We start from the raw sequence: 24,797 nt of genomic DNA, 5'->3' as shown, positions 1-24,797 counted from the left end.
GTCCCAATTTAGATCCCTTCGGCACTCTTGTGTTGAACCTCGAGTGTGTTTGACAGATGACTTCCTGAACTCACCACCTGTTTCCTTTTATTGAGGTATGATTTGATGAGTTTTAAACTTTTATCACACATTCCCTAGTACTCAAGTTTAGAGAGCAAAAGTGAGTGGTCAACACAGTCAAAGGCTTTGCTCAGATCATATAAGGTTACCTGTGTATGAGCATGGCCCTCAAATGCTGCTAAAATGTCTCTAAGAACTCTGTGGCACCTTCCTTTTCTGTAACCAAACTGTGATGCACTTAACATATCATTTAGTTCTAGGTACTCATACATCTGCTGATATATTATGCCTTCAAAGACTTTTCCTAGTACTGGAATTAGTGAAATTGGTCTGTAGTTTGCAGCATCTGATTTGATACCCTTCTTAAAGACTGGAGTCACCTTGGATAGTTTGAGAGGATCAGGAAAAACCGCTTCTATGACACACATTTTTATAGAATATGTTAATGGTGCTGCAATGTAATGTATGATTTCTTTCAATAGATTGTTTGACATATTAAAAATATGTTTTGTATGAATTTTTCATGTCTTTGACTATTTTAAGAACTTCATGTTGGCGTACCTCTTTAAAGTGTTTCATTGATCTGGCCCTATTATGATTTAGTTTTGCACTCTTAAGATAATCTATATATGTTACACATTGGGTTTACTGATCAACTTTTTCATATCACCAGCACAGCTTACAAAATATTTGTTGAATGTATCTGCTAGTATTGAGACTTGTCAGTTTCTGACTTCACCTTTAACAGTATTAATTACTGACCAGGCTGTTTTGCATTGGTTTTTACTATTTTTTATGAGATTTGTGTTGCATCTTTGTTTCACCAATTGTAACTCTTTCTTATACAGTTTCTTAGTGGTTTTTTCGAGATCCTTAATTTCATTAGAATTATTTACTTTTGCCAAGGCGCTTCAACAGCAGTAGCTTATTTTTTAGATTCTCCAGTTCTTTGGTGTACCACAATTTACCCCTTCTTGTTTTATGATATTTCTTTTAAACAAGATGGGCTTTTAAAGTACCTATTAAGTAATTGTGGAATGTTTCATAAACTGTTTGGGCACTGGAATCACAGTTTTGAAATAATTTGTCCCAGTTTGTAATGCTCAGTTGGTGTTAGTTTTCTGAGATTGTGTTTTGTTAATATTAAGGTATTAGATTTTGTTAACTTTTGTGCAGCCTTGCTCTCATCCCCTTTTATAAAATGTCTTAATTCTACTGTTAATATGGAGTGGTCTGAAAAAACAAGTTCCTTTACTTTGGTGGAATACATATCATGAGCACAGTTGACAAAAGCATTATCCAAGCACGCTTTTAGTCTTGTTGGTTCTGAATTTACATGATGGAAGTTGTGCTGCCTTAGCATATTCAGTAACTTATTTACACTGGGTATGTTACATCAAAGCTTGAATTAAGGTCTCCCCCAATTACAGTTACATATTGTTTCTACTTTGTTGTGTAGCAGAGTACACTGTCTAAATCATCTAAAAAAGTTTATCATCTGAGTCAGGGAAATGATAGATACATACTGTGATAAGTTTCATTATATCGCATATGATCCCGGTAATTTCAAAGTGTTTCTCTACACATGCCCAACTGAGATCTAGTGCTCTACACTCTACTTCATTTGAAACATAGATAACAGTACCAACATTACGGTACTGAGATCTACAAAAACTGTTTCCATGTTTATAACCTTCTGGTACATAGTATTTTATTTGTTTTGGTTTAAGCCACTGTTCAGATAGACATAAGAAAGAATAATTATTCTGTGGCAATGAGTCCTCCAGAATTTCAACTGTACTTTCAAGACCCTGATTGTTTAAAAATAGGATGTTGCCGTGACTTATCTGTGAGTTAGCAGGCTGGTTTTTCATATTTTGATTTTCTTCTTGGCTTGAAACCATAAAAAATTATCACTGAATGACACAGATGTAATTTTCCTTTGGCTCCTCCTTAACCATTTCTGTGTTGCTGCTCCAGTTGCTGCTGCTGCTGCTGCTGCTGCTTCTGCTTCTGATGATAATGATGCTGCTGCTGTTTCACTTATTTCTGGTGTTTGTTGTTCCACAACTGCCGTGCCTTTCTGTGAATTGTTAACATTTGGGGTGTTCATTTGCATTAATAATATTTCACGTTTGTCGTGGAGAGGTGTAGCTTCACTGACAGCAGATTTCACATTTGAGTCTCCAGGTAACACGCACTTCCTGCCTATGAGAGGTACGACTTTTCTATCATCACACTGCACATTTGAGATTTTGAAGGGGGTGGGGGTTCAGAAATATGAAAGAGAACAGTCAATATTACAGTGATAGTCAATAACTCCATAATAGTTTGAATACCGGTCAGAAGCAGAGAGAGCAAAACTTGATGTAATTAAAGATCAATGGATTAGATGGTAACAAGAGTTATGGTGTAGACATTGTGAATTTTGTGTTTCGGTGAAGAAAGTGGATGAACCACAAAATGCACACAAGAGGAGGAGGCAAGCTGCAAAAACAGATTGAATAAATACAAAATTAATCAAATACATGGGAACTTCCTTTCGTCTTTTATAAATATTTGCTGGCAATGGTGCAAAATACCAAGCCTATGGAATACAGGTGAGTTACATCTGTTCAAAAAAGGGCAATAGAAGCAGACTTTGGAACTACATAGCCATTAGTCTGTTGAATACTGTATTCAAAATCTACTCAGAGTTGAACAATAGAATAACAGTTCAAGCTGAGACACTTCTCAAAGATCACTGAAGTGGATTTAGGAAATGTCATTCATGTGGTGACAACATTTTTACAATAAAATTGCTCATAGAACAACGAAAAGAATTTAAACGTGCAACCAACATTGTTTTTATTAATTTTGAAAACATCTCAATTGAATTGATCCAACTAAATTACGGGTAATAGTGAATGATAGTGGCTACCCACTATGCCACAAAAGGACAATCAAAAAGTTTACGTTGTAAAACAAGAGAGATAATAAAATACAGGAGAGAAAAGAACAAATGGAATAAAAATTAATCAGACTGAGATGGGTGTTCACTTTCAACCAGTCTTTTTAACATTTGTATTGGCAATGTTCTTGTCAATGTTCTTTCAGTTGGAAATCAGAAAATATCCAGGAATTTTAGAAATCAGAAAATATCCAGGAATTGATTTAGATAGACACACTAATCTAAGTGATTTGCTATTTGCAGACGATCAAGTAATAATACCAAAAAGTGAAAAAACTTCGTCAGCATAAATTGGCTAAACCAAATATTTACAGAATGCACTCTTAAAATTTCATTACATAAATTATAGTTTTTTCAAGATAAATAACCAGTTTAGTCAAAAATACTAAGTACCAACAAGCTAATTGAAAGAATGTCAGCCAGTCACTGTGGCCAAGCGGTTCTAGATGCTTCAGTCCGGAACCGCACTGCTGCTATGGTCGCAGGTTCGAATCCTGCCTCAGGCATGGATGTGTGTGATGTCCTTAGGTTAGCTAGGTTTAAGTAGTTCTAAGTCTAGGGGACTGATGACCTCAGATGTTAAGTCCCGTAGTGCTTGAAGCCATTTGTAAGAATGTCTCATTATAAATATCTGGACTGTGACATGATTTATGATTATTATAATGATATAGATGAAAAGTTGTATGAATTTAAAGTGACATGTGGAACAGTAAACAGAGAACTTAATTACAATACATGAAAAAGTTAGGAAACTAGGGTGACTGGGAAAAATAGAAAGAAAAAAATGACAGGAAAATGTAAGCAACAGAGGAGATTCTTGAGGATAGTGAGAGATGTAATGGAGAATGCAGATGCTTAGTATGAGTGGAATGTATTTGCTGTTAATGAGGAAGTAACTGAATGTAGGGAACAGTGGAAGTAACGTGTGAATAAACTGGAAGACAAAATACTACCCAAGAAAATACTGAACTACATCCCAAAAGAAAGCAACAGTAAATGATGGACATAAACTGTGTGGTGATGTAACAAACAGATGTCTAATACTTGTGCAGAAGATCACAACCAACTTAGTGTGTAGATAATAAATGTCATTTTTAAAAATGCACGTGTGAAATACTTATAAAAGAGTTCTTATTGCGTGGGACACAGCCTTGCCAACCTTGATCACTGACTTTGCACCTAAGTCTATGATTTATACCAGATACGATTGATAGAGGAAAAGAAGAAGAGGAACAAATTGTAATGGGTTCATTTAGCAAGTGTGTAAGGGTCATGAAGATATTCATTCAAGCCCAAGAGGATTGTTGTGCACCACACTGTGAGGCACTGTTAGATGTGTACATACCTAGAAAGTCATAAAACGTATTATTTTCTCTTACATATATCTCCTGAAATGATCATGAATGTAATATTAGAGATATTTGAGCTCTTATTTGGGCTTTTCAACCATGTTTCCCTACCACCTCTTTCAACTGGAACAGGAAAAGACAGAAGTAAGAGTGGTACATTAAGTACATTCCACCATACAGCATAAAGCTACTTATGGAGTATAAATGTGGATTTATATTGTCTTTTTCACTCCCCGTGGCAAGTTGTGTATGAACCTGCACACAATCATGTTCTGAGCTTCACTCAACAGTTCACTTCACTTCTCTGGTGTACTTTATGCTCTCATATGTCCAGTGGTTCCTGAAACAGAACAGCAGCAGTTACATTCTACCATTGAAGCTGTTAGTAAGTCCAGTACAGAATGCATTTCCATATGTAGTATATTTCTTTCAGTATGTAGATTTCATATTAATTCACCAAATCTTATCTAATACAATGTGGAAAAGTTGAAATATTAATTTATTTATGTTCATGTACTTCTTTTATGATCTTCATGCGAAAAGACCACACCATAATCGGTGTTAAATTGGCATTTAAAGGTTCCTTAGGTTCATAGTTAACGTATATAGTTATTCTTTTTCCTGTGGTATGGCCATGTACTTCCATATTTAATAATGCACTGTAGTTTCCCACCAACACAATAGTTTTATAGACCCATAGTGTCATCAGTATATTTTATTCTGTAGATTCAGGCATACAACATTTTATTGAGGGCATTCAAACAATATGCCTAACAACTCCCTTTTGTAGACCTTGCAGTGTCTTGATATGCAAATTTCTTGTACTACACCACTTCAGAATATAACTAGATTAGTCTGTAACAATTTTCAACTATAAATTTTATCTACACATATTGTAAAATTTTTATGCTCCACATTACTATTCTTTTCCAGGTTGGCAGAGATCAAAAAGGAAACGGGCAATCAATTATACAAAACAAAAAAGTACATACAAGCCATTCCGTACTATACAGAAGCAATAGGTGAGTCCAAATTTATCATATTTATTTCTTGAACGGAAACTATATAAAAAAGTTACAAATAATACATGAGTTAAAAAACCCTCTTTCACTGGAAGGGGAAAACCATTTGTCAGTAGTATGCAGACATGAGAGAGTACCTCAAACTTTTAACATTTTTTTTTTTTTAATAGTGAAAAGGAAGTTGAAGCAGAGGGACAAGTGGAAAGGAAGTAGGAAAAAGGTGGTGTAATTTGAACTGTACACAAATGTATCTTCCAACTTTTTCTTTGTCAGCTCTTTACACCTCCCCCCCCCCCCCCCCCCCCCCCATGTTCAATTTCTCATCAACCAAATGAGGTTACGCACTTGTTAAGATACTGGCCTTAGATTCTGGAAGGTGATCTTGGTATTCCGTACTTCTGAGATCACTTCAGGCAAATACTGGAGTGTCCTCTCTAAACACACATCGTTTGTGTTCGTATGCCTTTATATGTGACATTTTTTCCCTTATGTTTAGGTGAAAAATCCTACAGCATTGCAAAATGATTCTTGGATAGACAACCAAAGGTATATTCATAAAAACTCATTTTCTCCAGAAATTGCGTATCATTAATGATTAATATTTCGATAGGTGTGAAAGTGATCTTGCAACTTTACAAAAAAGAGACAACATTATTTTTTATATTTGTCTAAAGAGATTGTGTGATTAGCTTCATTGTAAGTGGGCTTACTTTCTTCCATTGCTTTTTCCTCATTCCGAACAATGTAAAATAAAATGATGCATTCCATTAAAGTTTCCAAGGGCTGTACTGTGCACTGCAGTTGTGTGCATTAAAAAGTCAGAGCCATACTGAAGTGACCTTGCACCCCTGTCGGAACTGCTAAATCTGTGTGTATCCAACGCAGAACTACTGTTCTGCAGTTTTTTCTACAGCTGGGTAGGCCTGTATGCATCTGAATGACACATCTGTATGGGTAGCCACAATGAAAATTTCTGTTGTGTGATTTGTTACATGGGTTAAATGTTTAGCACAGTGATTAGCACTAGAGTAACAAAAAACCTCTCGTACATAAGCGAGGCCTACTTCCAGTGGTTTTAAGGCACCAGATGCGTTAGTAATGGCACAGTAGTTTGTTTACACAAGGGAATGTAAGGAGGGGGGGGGGCAGTGTGGCAAGTGGCAAAGGAGAAAAATAAAAAGACTGGGTGTAGTGGTGGAATGAAAGCTGGAATGGGGAAGGGGCTGGATGAGTGAGGGCAGTGACTAACGAAGGTTAAGGCCAGGAGGGTTAAGGGAACGTAGCATGTATTGCAGGGAAAGTTCCCACCTGTGCAATTCAGAAAAGCTGGTGTTGGTGGGAAGGATACATATGGCACAGGTTGTGAAGTAGTCATTGAAATGAAGGATATCATGTTTGGAAGTGTGTTCAGCAACAGTGTGGTACACTTGTTTCTTGGCCACAGCTTGTCAGTGGCCATTCATGCAGACAGCTTGTGTTGGTTGTCATGCCTACATAGAATGCAGCACAGTGGTTGCAGCTTAGCTTGTAAATCACATGACTGGTTTTACAGGTAGCCCTGCCTTTGATGGGATAGGTGATATTAGTGACCAGATGGTGGTGGGGGATGTCTGGGACAGATCTTGCGTCTAGGCCTATTACAGGGATATGAGCCATGAGGCAAGGGATTGGAAGCATTGGTTGTGAAAGGATGGACAACTATTGTGTAGGTTTGGTGAATGGCAGAATACCACTGTGGGAAGGATAGTGGGCAGGACATTTCTCATTTCAGGGCACGATGAGAGGTTATCGAAACCCTGGCGGAGAATATAATTCAGTTGCTCCAGTCCTGGGTGGTACTGAATTATGAGGGGAATGCTTATTTGTGGCCGGACAGTTGGACTTTGGGAGGTCGTGGGAGGCTAGAAGGATAAGGCAAGGGAGATTTGGTTTTGTACAAGGTTGGAAGGATAATTAGTCTGTGAAGGCTTCAGTGAGACCCTCGGTATATTTAGAGAGGGTGAAATGACCACGGGTGGCTACGCTGTACAGAAGGGATATCTTGGTGTGGAACGGTGGCAGCTGTTGAAATGGAGGTATTGCTGGTGGTTAGTAGGTTTGATGTGGACAGAGGTACTGATGTAGCCATCTTTGAGGTGGAGGTCAACATCGAGGAACATGGCTTGTTGGGTTGAATAGGACCACGTGAAGCAAATGAGGGAGGAGTTTTTGAGGTCCTGGAGGAATGTGGATAGGGTGTCCTCACGTTCAACCCAGATAGCAGAGATGTCATCAATGAATCTGAATCAGGTGAGGGGTCTGGGATTCTGGGTTTTTAGGAAGGATTCTTTTAGATGGCCCATGAATGCGTTGGCATAGGATGGTGACATGCGGGTGCCCATAGCTGTACCCCAGATTTGTTTCTTGGTAATGCCTTCAAAGGAGAAGTAATTGTGGGTGAGGATATAGTTGGTCTTGGTGACTAGGAAAGAGGTTCTTGATTTGGAATCCATGGGGTGTTGGGAAAGGTAGTGTTAAATAGCAGTAAGGCCATGGGCATTAGTAATGTAAGTGTACAGGGATGTGGCATCAATAGTGATGAGCAGGACACTGTGTGGTTAAGGGACAGGAACTATGGAGAGTCTGTGGAGGAAATGGTTGGTATCTTTTATATAGGAGGGTAGGTTCTGGGTAATAGGTTGAAGTTGTTCGTCTACAAGAGCAAAGATTCTTTCAGTGGAGACACAGTAAACGGCCAAAATGGGGCGTCCTGGGTGTTTAGGTTTATAGATTTTAGGAAGCATGTAGAAGGTAGGATTGCGGGGAGTGGTAGGGGTGGCCTCTGATATTTCATCACTGACGTTGTATCTAACAAAAAGTTCAAACCAAACGAAAAACTCAGTGCTGAATGGTTTATATGCAAGTTCTCACTTGCTTATTATAACCAGAAGAGTGCTGGAAAGAGTGTTGCCAACATGCATATTTTACACTAGAAATTCAGTGATGTGAAATATACAGAATACTGAAAAAAAATTTACACAGAAAAATATTGCCAACTGTGGTTGCACTGACTACCAACATATTAAACAGACAATAACATCAAAAGGTTTCGGATGGGGGTTTTCGAGTAAATAATTTGTTAGAATGTGTAAAAATGCTAATTTTTACATTTTTAGTAATAAATATTTACAAACATAAGCAGCTTTATTATGAGAAAAAGACAATTACATCAGGCAACAAAATAAAAACTGCATGGGAAATAGTGAACTCAGTGACATGGGGCCAGGAAGGAAGAGGAACATATAGCTCTAAAAATAAATGAGACATTGGTAATAAATGCTGTAGTGTTGCAAACCTCTTAAACAATTACTTTCTCTGTTACTGACAACTTGGGGTTATCAGGTACAGTAAAGAGTGTAATGGAATAGCTGAGACCAATATCTACAAATGACTAAAGTAAAATGGGAATAACACCCACTTCTCCCAAATAAGTAGCATCCATCATAAAATTCCTAAAATCAAAGTATTCTAGTGGGTATGATAACATATCAACGAAATTAATCAAGTAGCATTCGTGAGAGTTGTTTTATGTCTTAAGTAATTTTTGTAATCAGTCTCTTATTAGAAGAACGTTCCCAGACTGGTTAAGATATACTGAAATTAAGCCTTTTTACAAGAATGGGGGATGAGGAGATACTGCTGCTATGAACCAGTTTCACTTTTGCTGGTGTTTTCAAAAATATTCTGTGACCTGTCAAAAGCCTTTGACTGTGTGAAACGTAGCATTCTCTTCAGTAAATTAGAATAATATGGTGTCAATGGTAGTGCTGCAAAATGGATCAAACCTTACCTATACTTGTGGAGTAAGCAATCATCTTCATCTCATTGGGAAGTAAATTATGTGCAGATTCCATCTTTGGTCCACTGTTTTTTTTCTGTTAATGACCTCTCATCTGTTACATTCCCATATGCTAAGTTTATTTTGCTTGCAGGTGATACAAACATTGCAATAAATAGCAAGTCATGTACAGATTTAGAAATGGCTGTTAATCAAATTTTTATGGCCATTAATAAATGGTTTAAAACTAATTCACTGTCATTAAACTTCGAAAAGTCTCATTATATGCTGTTCAGAACCGGTAGGAAATTCCCTTCCAACATTGTACAAGATGGCACTGGGTGTAGATCTAATCACATCACTCCAAAAAGGAATAAATTAATCAGTTTGGGTAGTCAAAGGAATTCATTGTGTTAAATGCAGCTTTTGGTAGCATGAAAAGTGCACCAAAGCATGTCTAAAATTTATCAGTGATGATTTTCAATGGCCATGTTCAGACTGTTTAGAAGAAGAAAATGCATATTTAGCATTGGCAGTGCAGGTGAAAGATGAAATTATAAAAGTGGTGTTAAGTGATATAGATGTTCTAAAAAGTGATTTTTCTGAAGAAAGAAATCAAACATCAGAAGTGTCGATAAAATTGTTGTAGAGTGGAAACATCAGCTATATACCATAACAAAGAACATTCACGAAGTAAGAGTAACTGACAAAGATGTGAAAATCAGCAAAGTGATAGAATTTCTTATTCTTCAAAAAAATGTGTAGCAGAAATCAACTTGTGGCAAATGAGAGAACGAAGCTTGGAAGAAAATTCAAGTAACTACCAGCCACCTAGAATAGGCAGTGAAGGCAGAATTTAGCAGCTGAACTGAAATCTAGAACCAGGCATATTATAACCAGCATAGTGAAACCAGATGCTAAATTGAAGGCACTGCCTTCTATGAATCATGACAGGGCAACAGGCTCAACAGACTGACTTCATGTTCTTGTCAGGAACAATTGATGTTGTAAGAAATGAAGCTAAAGATCTTTTGACCTCACTCGAAAGAAGACTCAATTAGCCGAGAAGCTCAAATATGATTGTCTGTTCTGTCCCACACCATCACGACTTACCAGTTGGTCATGTATAAATAAAGTAGTGCGTAGTACAAATAAAGAGATCCAAGATATGTAATTTTTGTCAACATAAGCTGTTTACGAAGAAAATTCCACATCCCTGGGTCCACACATCAACAAATGAGGGAAGAACTTTGTAGTATGCAGGTCAAAGAAATAGTAAGCAGCAAATTGAATGTGCAATACTGTGCTACAGAGGATATAACCCTCAATGACAAAAATCATTGGCTCTTGGGAAAAATAACAACAAAATGTCAAGTCAGTGAAACAGTGCATCAGCAAGACAAGAGTAATGTTTTTTTTTATGTTAATAAATCTCTCCACCAATGTTACACCACTCAGTGACAGTGTGAGTGATTCAAATAGGCCTCTACCTCACACAGGTTTAAACATACATGAGAACAGTCTACCATTTTTTCACTCTTCTGTACAAGGTTTAGGAAACAAAAAAACAAAATAGTCAGTTTTGAATAATGATCATCCACAGGTGATGAAATAAAACAAAAGAACAATTATGTTCTAAAAGTAGCTCATCACAATTTTCAGTCACTGCCAAACAAACTTAATGAGCTCAGTGTTCTCCTTATTGATGACTGGAGAGATGTGACTTTTCAGGCTTCCCTGACAGATCTGTTGCAAATAATCTTCTTGGGTTTTCTGTCAGATCATATTGTGTAATTCTCATATTTCATCGAGGCAACTGCTCGATGTCAGGTGGTGATAGATGCTGCTGTCACAGCTGCAAGACGTGGCTGATGATTGCGTGGTGGCAGCAAAATTTATCAGATCGGAAGCGGCCAATATGTATGTGAGGGAAGACAGTCAGAGTTGGAGGAAAGTGGTGCTCCTAGTGCTCCCTGCTGGGAGCTGCAGGAAGGCCTTTCATTTGTGCGCTGTAGGCAACAACTGTGCTGCCTGACACTCCTTTGGTTGAAAGCTAAATTAAATCTCAGCAGTGTATGGTGTCAAGACATGAATTGAAAGTTCTGTTTTCCCTGTTTTAATTTAATGGCAGCCAGTGCTGGATTCCAGGTGGCATTTCATTGAAAATCTGCTTCCCTATTGATAAGACTGGCCGCTATTGGGCGAAGTGAGCAACATTGGAGCTCCTACCTATTTTCATCAACATGTACATTTTAATATTTTTTTGTGGACTCTAAAATTTAAAACCTCTCTCACACCGGCCTGATTTAGCTTCACTGATCAGGATAGTAAAAAAACATGCCTATATGAAGGGACTTTTCATTCACAAAGCAGGCTTATCACATTCACACAGTTCAATACGGTTCTATCCTGATTAAATTGAGCTTAAGTTAAATTCCATAAGGCAGTGAAGCAATTTTGAAGTCTCGATGCGACAAAAATTGTCAGTCGATCTCCTGAAAACATTTGTAATAATTATTAACTTTCGGTGATCACATGGGGAAGACCGGAGATCTGCTGGTAAGACTGTGTTAGCCTATTTTTTTTTAAATAATAAACTGGATATCTTTAGCATACGAAACGGCAGGTTCGTCCAGTGTAAATCAGACGTTCCCCACTGATCCCGTGCAACACAGCGTAGTAAGCAGACACTGTCATTAATAATCAGTTAAATAATACGCGAACGCACTTACTTTAGTGTAGTTCATGTATTAAATTCCTTCTCATACAGAATCTCATCAAGATGGCGACTAGCTCAACATCCTCCTCCTTTCACGGCTAATCGGCAAGCATTGCCTCATTCTTTTCATAAGAGAAAACAGATAGCAGAGAAGCTATTCCATGGAGTAAATGGACGCTACAAGGAATAATAGGGCTTGAAACTACTTTGCATTGATAATCATCGTATATTAAAGTTTAGGAATCGGTAAGATAAGAAGAGATATTTCGAGATATGTACTGAGTTATATAATTTATAAAATTCCTGAAAATATCATGGAGAGACCGCTGTAAGAGACATTACAACATCTACATAGATACCCGCAAGCCACCATATGATGTATGGCACAGGGTACCCTGTACCACTACTTTTTATTTCCTTTCCTGTTCCATTCTCAAATAAAGCGAGGGAAAACTAGTGTCTATTTGCCTTCATACAAGCCCTAATTTGTCTTGTCTTTGTTGCCTTATACTCAATTTATATTGGTGGCAGTAGAATCGTTTGGCAGTCAGCTTCAAATGCCGGTTCTCTAAATTTTCTCAATAGTGTTTCTTGAAAAGAACGTCATCTTCCCTTCAGGGGTTCCCTTTTAAGTTCCCAAAGTATCTCCATAACACATACGTGTTGTTTGAACCTATCTGTAACAAATCTAGTAACCCCCCCCCCCCCCCCCTCTGAATTGCTTCAGTGTCTTCCTTCAATCCGACCTGGTATGAATACCGAACACTCGAGCAGTATTCTAGAATAGGTCGCACCAGCGTCCTATAAGTGGTCTCGTTTGCAGGTGAAGCACTCTTTCGTAAAAGTCTCCCAATAAACCGAAGTCAACCATTCACCTTCCCTACCACAGTTCTCACATGCTCGTACCACCTCATTTTGCTCCACAATGCTATGCCCAGATATTTAAATGACTTGCCTGTGACAAGCAGGACACTAGTAATACTGTATCCAAACATCACAGGTTTAATCCTCCTGCTCATCCACACTAACTTAAGTTTTTCCGTATTTAGGGCTAGCTGCCATTCATCACACCAACTGGAAATTTTTGCCCAAGTAGTCTTGTATGTACCTACAGTCACTCAACTTTGACACCTTACTGTACACCATGGTGTCATCAGATTTTCTGGCCAAACCTCTTAGTATGCTGTTGGAACCTCTCACAGGCAAGTATGGCCACCATATCCAAAATTCAGAGGACTTCATAGGCTACCTGAAGACACTTAAGCTGCAACAGTCAGATCTTTCGGTTAGCTTTGACGTTCTATCTTTATTTACAAAAGTGCCTCTGCAGGACTCGTTACAACTTATCAGCAGCCAATGTGAGAAAGACATTGTGACATTGTTCAACATGTGATTACCTCAACTTATTTATTATTCAATGACCAGTATTTTGAACAAATGTGTGGTGTCTCCCATGGTGGCCAACTATTTTATGGAAGACTGAGGAAACAGCACTGCAGTTGGGAAGTCTCAAATCGTCCTGTTTTTGGTGGTATGTAGATAGTACATTTTTGGCGTGGTCCCACAGAATACAGACCTGTGTTTCTCCAGCATCCAACTCACTTCACCCAAGTATACAGTTCACAGTGGAATTGGAAAAAGATGCCATTTTACCATTCCTGGATGTCATGGTCAGAAGAAAAGCCAATGGTACAATGGTACAAAGTGTGTATCATAAACAAACTTAAATGGAGCTACATTTGCAGGCCACAAGTTGTCATCGCCCTGCACAATGTGGTAGTGTCCTATGCTCTTTGGTGCATAGACCACACATGGTCTCAGATGCCAACAGTCTACCTGGTGAGCCGCAACTCCTAAAAAAGGTATACCGACAGAATGGCTATTCCGATAGACAGATACGCCATGCATTCTGTTCTAAGCAAATTCAAAGCAGGGATGTAAATGAAGATGCGGAGGCAACCATTGCAATCGAGTTATTGCCCTATTTTTGTGCCTTGTCTTAAAGAATAGAAAGAATCCTCAAAAGGCATGACATCAAGGGTGTTTTTTGGCCTCTAGCAAAATTGAGGATTTTACTGTGCTTGGTCAAAGATGACCTTGGCCTTAGGAAATGTGGTGCATATAACATCCTGTGCCAATGTGGAAAATCTTATTAGGCAGACATGCTGAATTGTGCAAGAACGTTTCATGGGACACCATCAATACCACACCTGGAGCAACCAAGTAAATCATTGGTGGTGAACTTTGCCTGGACATGGGGATCACATTTTACAAAAAGATGGAAATTTTATCGTTAGCATCCTTTTCCTGGGACTGTGTTGTTAAGGAGGCTATACATAAGTGTACAGTGGTCAATCTTAACATGAATGCAGGTTTTCAGTTACATGCCATCTGGAATCCAGCACTGGCTGCCATTCAATCAAAACAGGGAAAAAAAGAACATCAGATTCATGACTAGATGCAGCACACTGCTGAAATATTGTGGGATTTACACGATGAGGTTCAGTGATAAACCCGAAAAGTCAATTTGTGACTGGAGAGATGTTTCAGTTTTAGGCATGTACGAACATTGGGTGCACAATGACTATTTACAAAACCTAAAAATTGAGAACTTTAAACTAACAGGCTCCCTTTTGCAAAACTGTATCAAAACATGGAGGAAGTTGTATATATGGCAAACAGAACTCAGATTACAAGATATTAGACTCTGTGTGTAAAACTGCAAAAGAGGTGGTGTTTGAGGATACAGCCATAATTAACCATATTGAAGGTAATAATATTATGGATTTATAGATCATCAGATTTTTAAAATATCTTGATCTTTTTGTAAGTAAATTCAAAAATTATGAAAGAACTGGTGTACTATGTGGTGATCTTAACAGCAATTTCATAAGCAGCAGTACAGAAAGAGAGAGCTTTCTTAATGTCATCAAAAGTCACAACCTGCATGTAACAATAAACTCCCCGAACCATATTACAAAAACTAGTGCCACTCTGCCTGACCAAGTTTGAGTAAATGAAGATAGATAATCAGCTCAGACATTCAACACGGGATATATTGATCATTGGGCTCAGCTACATACTGTGCCCATCAGCTGCCCTCCATATGTGGAGGACCCTCTTGTATATAAGAGAAGTGAAATATAGAACATTTTCTGCATTTGCTATCTAATGAATTGTTTGATAAAACTCTTTGTAAATCTAATCCTAACAAACAAAAACTGGGTTACAGTAGGAATTAGTCTCCTGTAACAGGACGAGAGCTTTATTCTAATTTAAAAAAAAAACAGTGATCTAGAATTTCTAAGCTATTAAAAAAAATACAAATCAGTTCTGAAGTAGGTTGTAAAGAAGCTAAATTAAGAGAAAATTACCAATATACCAGGGAATTGTCAAACAAGACTAAGGCATTATGGAAAGCTGTGCAGAAACTTAATGGGAAAATTGAAACTGATAAGAGTGTTGCTCTATTCCATAATGACCAATCCAAAGTTAATTGCACACCTGTTTAATTTGAGCTTTGCTACATACAATTGCAAAGATTTAGTGCCCAAAAAATTTGGTAAATTAGCTGTGAAGGATGTCTGGGCACTTCACTTACAAACCTCAGTACCAACAAAAACACAGTGTTCCTTGCTCCTGCTAGTCAAGGTAAGGTACGAAAAATAATAAGTTCATTATAAAACCGCAATATCAGACCCCTGATCATATAATAAAACTGTCAACAAACTTTGTCATCACACCATTACTAGACATTTGCAATTCTTCACTGTCAAAGGGCATTTTTCCACGTGTGCTAAAAACTGCTAAAGTTATACATCTCACTATAAGAAAGGCGACTCTTTGAAAATGTCAAATTATAGACATGTAGCATTGCAATCTGGCTTTTTCAAAGAGTATAGAACAAATCTTCCTGGCTCAGCTAACGGAATTTTTAGTCAGAGTAATATACTGTCAGTTTGCCAGCATCGTTTCAGAGGACAACATTCCACTGAGACTGCTACCTTTCATCTTGTCAGCCACGCTGCAATGGTCAATCACTCACAAATTTCAGGTACTTTTTTGGACGTGACAAAGGCTTTTGATGTTATAGATCATTAAGTTATCTTAAAAAAAGCTTGATTGTTACAGTGTGGGAGGGGTGCCAAATGAGAGGCTGAAATCCTGCTTAAGTAATCAGTCTCAGGTTACAGAAGTCCAACACAGACACATTAACACGACCCAGAACTACCTCCCACTTCTGCCCTCACTTACACACAATGTACCTCAGGGCTGTTTCATAAGATCATTTCTTTTTCTAGTCTACATTAATTATCTACCCTCTTGTAAATAACGCAAAAGTAGTACTATTTGCAGATGATACCAGTCTGCTTATTGAGGTGAAAAATAATGATCTTACCACTGCTGCAGGTGTCATCACAGATAAAGCTGTGCAATGGCCCACATAAAAACAGTACAGTTAGGGTCGAGGCCCCAGTTATGGCCACATTAAGGGCAATTCGAGATACACCACATTTTTAGTATAGGAAGAAAGTATACGAATTACTTAAAAAAATTGTATCTATTGCTTCAAAGTCTACATATTACAACCATGTAAAAACAAATATTCTAAGTTATTTAACAAAAGCAGAAAAAAATATTGAAAAATAAATGGCGCATTTCCCCAGTTTTGGCCATGTTAACCCCACCTATGGCCAGTTGTTTCCCCACTTATGGCCACTTCATATTATAATAAAACTATGGCTAAAATAATTGTCAATCCATGTGCCAGAAAGTAATTTCTGCTTTATACAAGTATATAAGACAACAGACAACAAACATACATCAAATAGGTAAAAGGTACAGAAACTGAATGAACAGAAAAAAAAATTCGTTAGGCAAAGAATTGTCCCAGTAATTACTTAAATCAATTTCCACACAAGTTTATTTCTCACGAGTATCAATGGAACCAGGGAACTTTGTTTTTAATGAACGTCCTTCTTGCATCAAGACTGGATCTGGCAGTTTCCCTATAATATCTTCACCCGTTATAGTCGAAACATCATTTGCAATGTATTCGAAACAAGTTTTCTGAACATTAGAACTTTTTAGACACTGAATTTCATATTCAGAGTCAGAAAGCACTTTCAAAATTACAGATACATACTTAAAAATTGCAGGTCTTGTTCTTCTATTTCCTGTTAAACTAAATTTTACCAAAATAAAGTCCCCTACTTTCAAATTCTCACTCGAAGATAGTTTCACATTTTCTGGTATTTCATCTTCATCTCCTTCTACATAGTCATCGAAACTGCTTCCATTGTCCGTCCATTCTCATTCCTCGGAAGAACTTGTTGGCCTATCACTTAACTCTTGTCTGTTTCTTGTTTTCCCCTTTTTTACGTGTGAGAATGCCAAGTGCTGCTCTTTGGACTTTAATTCCTTCATAGCTTTTCTCTTCCTTTTTTCCTGCTCCTTCTCCTGCTTCTCTTTTTCCTTCAGTTCATGATATTCCACCCACTTGTCACTAGTCACAACAGTGGGTGTATGTTCTTTCTTTCTCTTTGTGCCTCGTTGTTTAGGTTCTGGCCAAGTGATGACACTTTCAAAAACTGTTGCTAATGATTTTGGTGGTGTCACTTGGATACACACTGAAGATGGACTATGGTTGGATATTGGAGTAACTGAATTATGTGAAATACTGTTGGGGGTTGTTGATATATCTGCAGGAATAAGACTGTTGGTGGGTGTTGAAGGAATATCTGAATTGCGTGTTGAAAATATGTCAATATTATCAACATTTTGATTAAGTCTGTCTGCATTTTGTGAAACATTCTCTGTTTGATTATCTTCAGAGGGAGGCGCTATGCTATCTGTCAGAATGTCATCAGTGTTACCACTAGCACCATGCATTTCAACCTCATCAGCTATTTTTCTCCAGAACTTGAAAAGTAATAATGCTTCTTGATTTCCTTCCCACTCATGATTGCTTCTCTTGGTTGCTCTGAACTCATCTAGAAGGACAGGATCAATTTGCTTTTCTATGTATGAGAAATGTCTCTGAAGTTCCTCATTTGTCTGAACTGTGGTTGAGGCTGGTATACTACGAACAACTATCTTGCTGTAATCTACATTGTTCACATTAAATGGAAACAGACCAGTGGCCCTGAAACCAGCACGAATATTTGCCACCATTTTAGGTTCTGTAATAATTTGTGACAGAACAGAAGGTACATCAGATTTTGAAATTTCAGTGCCATTATTTTCAAAATGCCATTTCTGAACAATCTTCTTCCACATTTTTTTCATAGGTCCAAAGACAGCTACATCTAATGGTTGCAAGATGTGTGTAGAATTGGGATGGAGAGCAACTAGAATGATCTGATTTTCCCTACAATATCGGCTCAAATGAAGTGTCAAATGAGAGCAGTGCCCATCTAAAAATATTACTACAGGCCGGGGAATTTCAGCTTCTTTCAAGTATGGATCAAATACATTTGTTATATACTCAAAAAAACTTTCACCTGTCATCCACCCATTTTCTGTTTTTCCAATGCCCCAGTTTGGAGGAGCTGCTTTCACCAATGATGCTGGAATCCTTGCATATTTGAACAGTGTTAAGGGAGGAGCAAATTTTCCAGCAGCATTCACTGCAAACAATGTAGTAACGTTATCTTTGTCAGAGTTACACGACTCTTCATAAACATGATGGCCACGAGGACCTATGATTAATTCCCATTTAGGAGCCAGAAAAAAAGAAGTTTCATCCATATTAAAAATTCTATTTGGGTCATTTAACACATCCATATCATTTAAAGTGATGGATACTTCGTGAAACCAGTTTCTTATTTTCTCTTCTGTAACAGAACCTCTAGACCTATTGACATATTCTGCATGTTTTTGTGACAGAACCTTGTGCCTCTTAAGAAATCCATAATACCACTTTTTTCCAGGTCGATTGTTAGTAAATGTAGCCTTACAACTTTCCATATCTGCATTCTCAATAAGTTTGTGCACAGATGCACAGAGATTTTCTTTAGTAACTGGAAATCCCATGCTAGAACAGTCCAAAACCCAGTCCACCAATTTTTTTTTCAATTTGTTCTCCTAAGACAGATTGTGGACCACAGTGCCCTGTAGATTCTTTTGGAGATACACCAGAAATTTTGTTTCTTAATGTTGTCCTTGGAACTTTGTACAACTTGCTTGCAGTAGCAACCTTCATTCCCTCATCAATAGCCTTTAAAGCATCTTTAACTTTGCTGGGAGAATACTGAAACTTCTTATTCTTTGATTGACTCATTTTTCCTATAAATAATGCACAAAGATTTAGTTAAAGAATGTTGCATATTTGAATAGTGCCTATTGCATATTTTGTATCTTACAAGCATAGGTAAATTAGTATGATATGCCAAGACAATACTAACAATGAGGTATATATTGATATAAAAATACCAAAAATATTTTAATAAGCCTATTTAAATAAAATTAGCCTAGTGTAATGTAGGACAGAACACTAATATTGATGTTTTTGTATCAGTTTTTAGAAGTGGCCAAAACAGGATACATATATGTCTCCACTTATGGCCACATGCGTGGCCATAACACGGAACCAGGGCTAAATATGGATCTGTTAATGGCCACATACTTTTGATAACATGTTTTTAGGCTGAGCGATATAAAACTTAAAAGAAATGAAAATATAATGTCTTATCTTACCTCTGAACAGATTAAGTTTCTTCTGATGTTTTATTTAAACATGTAAAATACAAAAAAACAGATCATGTGTTGCTTAAAGAAAACTTCTGCAAAACCCAGCTTCTGCAACACTGATCATTTCACAAAATGGTGTCTCCAAACAAAAACAGACAAAAGAATTATTATGTAGACAAATGAAGAGAGCCTTTCACAAAGTTTATAATAATCTATAGTAGAACTGGCTGGTATTCCAGAGAAGCTTAAAAATTAACCTTTGACATCAAGGTGGCCATAAGTGGGGTAGTGGCCAAAACTAGAGCCTTCACCCTACTCTAGACTTTCAGCCCCACCAAAATAAATATACTGTAAAGTCAGCAATTTACATGAACAACCATGAAATAATTCAGAATGTCACTATGACAATTTCTAGGCCTTTGACTGCCAGAAATCTGAAATGGAACTCTCACATAACATCTGTGAACTTCTAATACTCTAAACTAACATACGTAGTTAGAATATCACCCAGCAATGCAACTCTTGAAACTGTAAAACTTGTGACACTGTTAAGACATTGTATTATATTTTGGGAAAATTCTCCTCCTGCCATAACAATGGTGAGGAAGCAGAAGAAAATAATCTGAATTATAAAAATTGAAAAAAAATAGAAGTTTCTCTGAGCAATTTTTTAAAGATTTAAATATTCACCCTCTTCCCTGCATTTATATCCTAGAAATTATGCTCATTGTAAAAAAGTGTGATGAAGAAAGAGAATCTCTTTGTGTCCTCGGAGTCTTTCGCGACGGCATACATGAATAAAACGTTCTCGGTTTTCCAGCCGCGTCAATTCAAATAAAATGCTCGAGCTTTCGATGGCCATCTCCGCCATCGTCGTCAGGAGTTCACTGACTGCCGGGGCTGTTACGGTCTCTTGCTTATATAGGCGTGATGACATCATCAGCAGCCAATCAGATCGATCCAATGCGGCGCACGCGCGTAAGTCGACCCTGGCAGCTTGTGGCAGCACCAGTGACGTCAGGTGGCGCCAGGGGGAGGCGCCACGTTTGAAACTGCCGCTCCCGCGTTGTGCATCTGTCTCTGCTTTCTTTCGATGTCCAACGCCTGTCCCCATGCCCTGCTGAGTGTGTATCCCTGGTCTCTGTTGAAATTGTTTCTGTTTAAGCGAATCTCGGCAGCTTCCTTTATAATTGAGTCCCAATATGTAGAAGCATGAGCCAGCACTTGTATTTTCGAACTGTATCTGATGTCCATTTTCTAGGCAATGCTCTGCTATGGCCGACTTGTCAAGCTCCCTTTGTTTTATATGGCGCTTGTGCTCAGTACAATGCTCCGCAACCGTGCAAATTGTCTGTCCAATGTACATGCTGCCACATTCACAAGGTACACCATACACACCGGACACTCGGAGAGCAATGTTGTCCTTAACAGGGCGCAACATGTCCCGTATCTTGGGGGCGGGCCGGAACACTGGTTTTAGCCCATGTTTCTGCAGCAGACGTCCTAACTTACTGCTAGTTGCTCCACAGTATAGCAGGAATACAGTCCGTTGGGCTTCTTCTTCTGATTCACCAGCTTTCTTTCGTCGGCGGCCCTTGAAAGCATTTGCCATGTCTTTTTTGCTATATCCATTTTCCCCGAAAACACGTTTCAAGTTCTGCAATTCAGACTGTAGGTGGTCGTCATCAGAGATAATCTTGGCTCTATGAACCAACATGTTAAGGACAGCTTTCTTGTGTACGGGGTGGTGGAAATCTCTCTATACAAATCTCTTTATACAAAACACTGCTGTGCATGAGCACCATACTACTTTAAGTGGAAATATCCATGTGAATTATTCCAGCAAACATCTATCTCAAAAGGGTGCTTATTGTCCTGGTGTAACAATCTACAATAAGCTTCCATAAATGTTTATGAATATCAAACATATAAATGCATTCAAAAAAGTTGTGAAAACTTTTTTATTAAAGAATTGTTTTTACAGTTTCTCATATTATATGAGTAACAAAGTAGAACAGTTGCCTAATACTATTGTACTGTAAAATATGTCCAACACCTGTAATACATTATATGTATATAAGATTTACTGGACCAATAAACAAACATGTATATAACATACAAAGATATGCAGATAGAAGAGGTTGGCAGTGTTAAATTTGTGGTATTACAACTCGATAATAAATTCAGTTGGCAAGGGTATACCACAGAATTGCTGAAGCACCTAACCAAGTCTGTATTTGCAATGTGAATGAAGTTAGATGTAGGAGATACAAATATAAAAAAAAAAGCATGCTTTGCGTACTTTCATTCCATTATGTTATATGGGATCATGTTGTGGCATAAGTCATCAAACCAAGAAAAAGTTTTGGAGTACAAAAGTGTGTAATAAGACTTGTTTGTGGTGTAGATTAAAGAACATGGTGGAAAAACCTGTTCAGAACTGCTTAGTCTAACCACTGTTTCTCAGTATATTTATTCCTTACTGAAATTTGTTGCAAATAATGTCTCTTTCCAAGCAATAGCTCAATACATATCAATACTGGTAACAAGAACAATCTACATAAACACCTAAAATCACTTACCTTGGTCCAAAAAGAGATCCAGTATTCAGGAAGACACATTTCAATAACTTGCCAGCAACCATTAAAAACTTTGTTCCAGATAAAAAACAGTTTATACAGAGTTTGAAAGACTTTTCGGTAGACAACTTCTTCTATTCTATAGATGAAGATCTTAATGGGAATTATTAGACCAGCTTAAGTAAAAGTGTCTGTTAGGTTTCAATTTTGACAGAGCTTAGTCACAACAGTCAAGATTAGGTATTTGGTGTATGACAATAAAAGTTCTATCTGCGTTTCATTCTGATAGTGTATTCTGTAAATATTAAAAGTTTGTTTACTTTAATGTATTGCCATTTGTGACAACCTCCTGACAAATGATTTGGGAAGTGAGCATTATATCCAAATGTTCTATGTTATATTTTATGACATGTTTCATATTCACAAGAATCGTCTCAGTTTTGGGTCTGTGGAATGAAAATTGAATGTAATTTGATTGTTTAACATTGTCATTATGTTATTGACTACTGAGAATAACCTGCTGCGTCATCTTTACTATTCATAATTGCTCACAGTATCTGTTACTGTTAGACTATTAGGTTAGTGCATTAGTTCATAGCATGGTTCCCTTTCCCCCTCCCCAATGTTGGTGTTCCAGTTGCTGTGAGTTTATTTATTGACTGTCATATTTTATTTGTAGTTTATGGTTGGTATTTGAGTTTACATTTTGTCATTTCGAGATGGCCTGAAGTGAGGCTACTCCATAATACCCGCCCACATTCTGCTAGAGTGACAAGAAACACTATACAGGAGCTGTCAGGAACTCATTCCGCACTCACCTTCTTCACCTTATCTCGCACCCACAGATTTTCCATTTTCTATCGAACAACCTTCAAAGAACTTCCTTTGCAGCTGAAAATGCATTCCGAACATGGCTCGATGAGTTCTTAGTCTCAAAACCATGTGATTTCTACAGTCGTGAAATCAAAAGTTACCCCAGGATTGGCAGACTGTTACAAACAGTGAAGGAGAATATATTATTGATGACTAAAGTAACTATTATGTGTATTTGTCATGTTTATTAAACATATGGAAAAACGCTATGAACTTTTGCACCAACCTAATAATGTAAGGCCTATGCTTTGTGGTAAATGTGTGGGAAGCCATTAGTAAACTGGTCCCATAAATTTTACAGATGTTGCATGTTACTATTCTTCTACAACAAGATCAGAATTTCAATGTAATACACACACTCTTCATAATTTATTGACTAATGCTTAATTGTTTCCCAGTTTTCACTTCTAATACTTTTCATTAATTTCACATAGAACTGTGTCCTGATTCGCCATCATACTATGGGAATCGCTCTGCTTGTTACATGATGCTACATCAGTATAAGGAGGCTCTAGAAGATGCCAGGAAATCAGTTCTTCTGGATCCAAGATTTGTTAAAGCAAGTATACTGTAATATTTACTTTACGATAATTCATTTTTGCGAAAGAGTAAGTTACTGAATATTGTCAAAACTGGATTTTCTTCCTGAATATGTGAAAGTTTGAAAGGATTTGTATGTGATAAAATCTTCTCGGGTTGACAGTAGAGTCAATGTGTTTTTCCCAGCAACGTTTCAGCAAGTTTCGTACTTGATATCTTTCGTACTTGACATCTTCAGGCGAAGTGAAGATGGCAAGTAAGAAACTTACTGAAATGTTGCCGGGGGAAAAAACACATTGACTCTGCTGTCAACCCGAGAAGATCTTATCATCGAGATTCGCCGAGAAAGCCTGCATTCTCATACAGGATTTGTATGTGTTTCACCATATAGGAAGTATCAGGAAATCAGCTGAAAGAACTTTGTAGTCCCCATATGTCTTTTTTTATTAGGGCACTACATACAGCTAGATAACTTGTGAAACTGTTTCATCGTATTAATATACTAACTCTGCAAGTATGTCAGGCTGTTGTTTTTGTGTGTGGTGATCTACGGGGGATATTTCATCATATAATTTTTTTGTAACAGAGCTTATGTATTACTCAATCAAAAATGTTGTGCCAAACTAAGGATGTGCTGCAATTATTTTATATTTACATAACAAATAAAATTTCCTTGCTCTGTGAACACCATTTTTACCAGCTACAGCAAAAATACATTCTGAAGTATGAAGTATGACATTTATTTCATTAAAAATATGGCTTTCCTGGCAATATCTATACTACTAGTGCAAACTTTTTGTTGTTGTTGTTGTTGTGGTGGTGGTGGTGGTGGTGGTGGTGGTGGTGGTATCCATTCCAAAGACTGGTGATGCAGCTCTCTGTGTAAGTCTCATCATCATCATCAGATAAGTACTGCAACTTAACAGCCTTCTGAATCTGCATACTGTATTCATCTCTGTCTCCCTCTACAATGTTTACCCCTGTGCTCCCCCCCCCCCCCCCCCCCCCCAATACTAAGTTGGTGATTCCTTGATGTCGTAGAATGTGTCCTATCAGCTGATCTCTTCTTCTTGTCATGTTGTGCCAAAGATATCACTTCTTCCCAATTCATTCGGTACCTCCACATTAGTCATGTGGTCTATTCTGTAGCACCACATTTCTAAAGCTTATGTTCTCTTCATGTCTAAACTGTTTGT

General features: G+C 37.6%; 1 protein-coding gene across 1 annotated transcript in view; it reads left to right on the top strand.

Annotated features, from left to right (window-relative positions):
* Window positions 1-24,797, top strand: part of LOC126188880 (dnaJ homolog subfamily C member 7) — an 86,914-nt gene that overhangs the window by 9,391 nt on the left and 52,726 nt on the right. Inside the window, exons 2-3 of the mRNA XM_049930546.1 lie at window positions 5,293-5,381; window positions 23,496-23,620. Coding sequence (XP_049786503.1) covers window positions 5,293-5,381; window positions 23,496-23,620 — 214 coding nt within the window. The remainder of the gene's footprint in view (window positions 1-5,292; window positions 5,382-23,495; window positions 23,621-24,797) is intronic.

Source organism: Schistocerca cancellata, chromosome 5 (assembly GCF_023864275.1).
Source record: "Schistocerca cancellata isolate TAMUIC-IGC-003103 chromosome 5, iqSchCanc2.1, whole genome shotgun sequence".
In the NCBI taxonomy this organism is placed as follows: domain Eukaryota; kingdom Metazoa; phylum Arthropoda; class Insecta; order Orthoptera; family Acrididae; genus Schistocerca; species Schistocerca cancellata.
Note: the sequence above shows the minus strand (reverse complement) of the source record. Positions and strands in the feature narration are given on the sequence as shown.